General features: G+C 35.8%; 1 protein-coding gene across 1 annotated transcript; it reads left to right on the top strand.

Annotated features, from left to right (window-relative positions):
- Positions 1 to 533: 533 nt before the first annotated feature.
- Positions 534 to 1,487, top strand: LOC144449685 (trace amine-associated receptor 5-like). Its single transcript, XM_078140259.1, has one exon. It carries the CDS (start codon positions 534 to 536, stop codon positions 1,485 to 1,487), a length of 954 nt encoding a protein of 317 aa, XP_077996385.1.
- The last annotated feature ends 616 nt before the right edge of the window (positions 1,488 to 2,103 follow it).

The following is a 2,103-nucleotide window of genomic DNA, read 5'->3' as shown; positions in this document are numbered from 1 at the left end:
ATTCAGCTTAGGGATATGCCAACTTGTAATCCCCATTGTTGACGGCAACCAACGTTATTCTTTTTTTTGTCCGTCTCAACCATTCTAATTGCAAGCGCACGACTAAAAATCAAAACTCATCAATGGATACTCTAAACATGTCATATTTCATCTATTGAACTTCATTAGATGAATGGCAGTGGGAATAAAAGATAATCGAGATGACCGATGCTAAAAACATTATTGAATGCAAGGTAATTTGTCTTTTAGACCATGTCTTCAAAGTAAAACCAAGATCTGTTGTCAATACTGTCACACTTCCATCCATCAAGATGTTTACCTCTGGGAGAAGGCGTTTGCATTAAAGTCATCAATGTCATATCATAAATCGATGTATTCAACATACATGTAGATAATGAAATGTACATGTCATCAATTCAGTGGGGTATATTAATTCGTCACTTAGGCAATAACTTGCATAGGATGTGAAGCTGTAAGTGACTTCTTCGTTTAACTGGCGTATACTACATTTCAAGCTGATGGTGAACATTACGATGAACAACCGTGAATCTCTGACTGGGATAAATGGAAGTGGTGATAAAACTTATGTTATCTGTGATACCAATCTGACATTGGCGTATATTTTAGTTACAATTACCACATCTATCATTATAGGGGCTATTATCTTTGGCAACACCTTGGTGATTTTATCTATTTACCGTTTCGACGCTCTGAAAACCGTCAACAATTATTTCATCTGCAGCTTGGCTTGTGCTGATTTGATTGCTGTTGGAATGGCAATACAAAATGCAGGCTTAACTCTTGGAACGATGCCATTTCATGGTAGTATTTACTACTGCATGCTGCACACCCTCGTTTTCCAAGAGAGTTGCCAAGTATCAGTTCTTCACCTGCTTGTCATCGCAATAGATAGACACCTTGCTATTACATCACCACTGACATACCACGTAAGGATGACTCCAAAAAGAGCAAAATGTACAATCCTTATAATGTGGGCAATACCTAATATTTATATGACATTTCTATTTGTATTCGCTCTTGTGACTAGTAATGCTGATCTCCAAGATATGCCTTGTAATTTTGATGGAATATTACCTCCTTATTTTTCAGTCTTGTGGCAGGTTTTATTCTTTGGTGTGCCGTTCATTATAATGTTTGTACTTTACTTACATATCTTTTGGATCGCAAGGAAGCAGTCAAGGCAAATTGCAGTTCAAGAACAGGCTTTGGAAACAGCGACATTTAAGAAATCCTTGAAAGCAACAAAGACTGTTGCAATAGTGATTGGTGCATTTGTCACATGTTGGTTACCTTTTATTGCTTTGTCCAATTTCATTCAAATTGATTCACCGAAGTGCTGGATAATTCGGTTTCTCTACTTCCTGTCATCACTAGTAGTTAGCAACTCTGCACTAAATCCTGCTATCTATGCATGGAGAAATCGCGAATTCCGAGAGTCTTTCACTAAGTTATTGACAAGACAATGAACAACGAAATGTGTAGAACCAATATCGCACACAGATATAGCTTTAACTGTAACAGATATATATGTAAGTCTTAGCAGATATTGCTTACAGGGTTTGAGGAAATGCAAGTTTAACAGTAATGTTTGATTATATATATTGCTCTTTCCTCATACCTATCAAAGCTCTTTGCACTCATTACCACTGGAACTCATCTATTGCAGTGCAATGGCCCTAAACGCAAAGGGATATTTTATTACTATTTGAATACTTTAATATTAACCTCCTATTACATTCTTATGAAAGTGTTACGAGTCTCAGAGCTAAATTCATTCCATTCAAGATATTTGGTAATTTTCATTATGAACTCTAATATAAATTTAAACTTTGTACAATACATTGATATTCTGTTATGTAACAACATAAGTCTTCGACATCTCGACATTGCCTTTTTCGGAATTATTTGTACCTGGCACGATTGAAGCATCAGCAAGTTTAATATGGTGTGATTTGTTAATCTTAGAACTTCATCACAACTATTTTATGTTCTTAGAGATATGAACTTGTATCACTAATGTAGACAAGGTGATTGGATATTGAACCGCAGGTGATGTCTTTCATAAGTATACGTCATACTGTA

Source organism: Glandiceps talaboti, chromosome 18 (assembly GCF_964340395.1).
Source record: "Glandiceps talaboti chromosome 18, keGlaTala1.1, whole genome shotgun sequence".
Taxonomy (NCBI): domain Eukaryota; kingdom Metazoa; phylum Hemichordata; class Enteropneusta; family Spengelidae; genus Glandiceps; species Glandiceps talaboti.
This window is presented reverse-complemented; position numbering and strand designations above follow the sequence as displayed.

Bases quoted from the DNA above. Each gene is read 5' to 3' on its own strand.
- LOC144449685 (XM_078140259.1), top strand. From the start codon at position 534: ATGAACAACCGTGAATCTCTGACTGGGATAAATGGAAGTGGTGATAAA.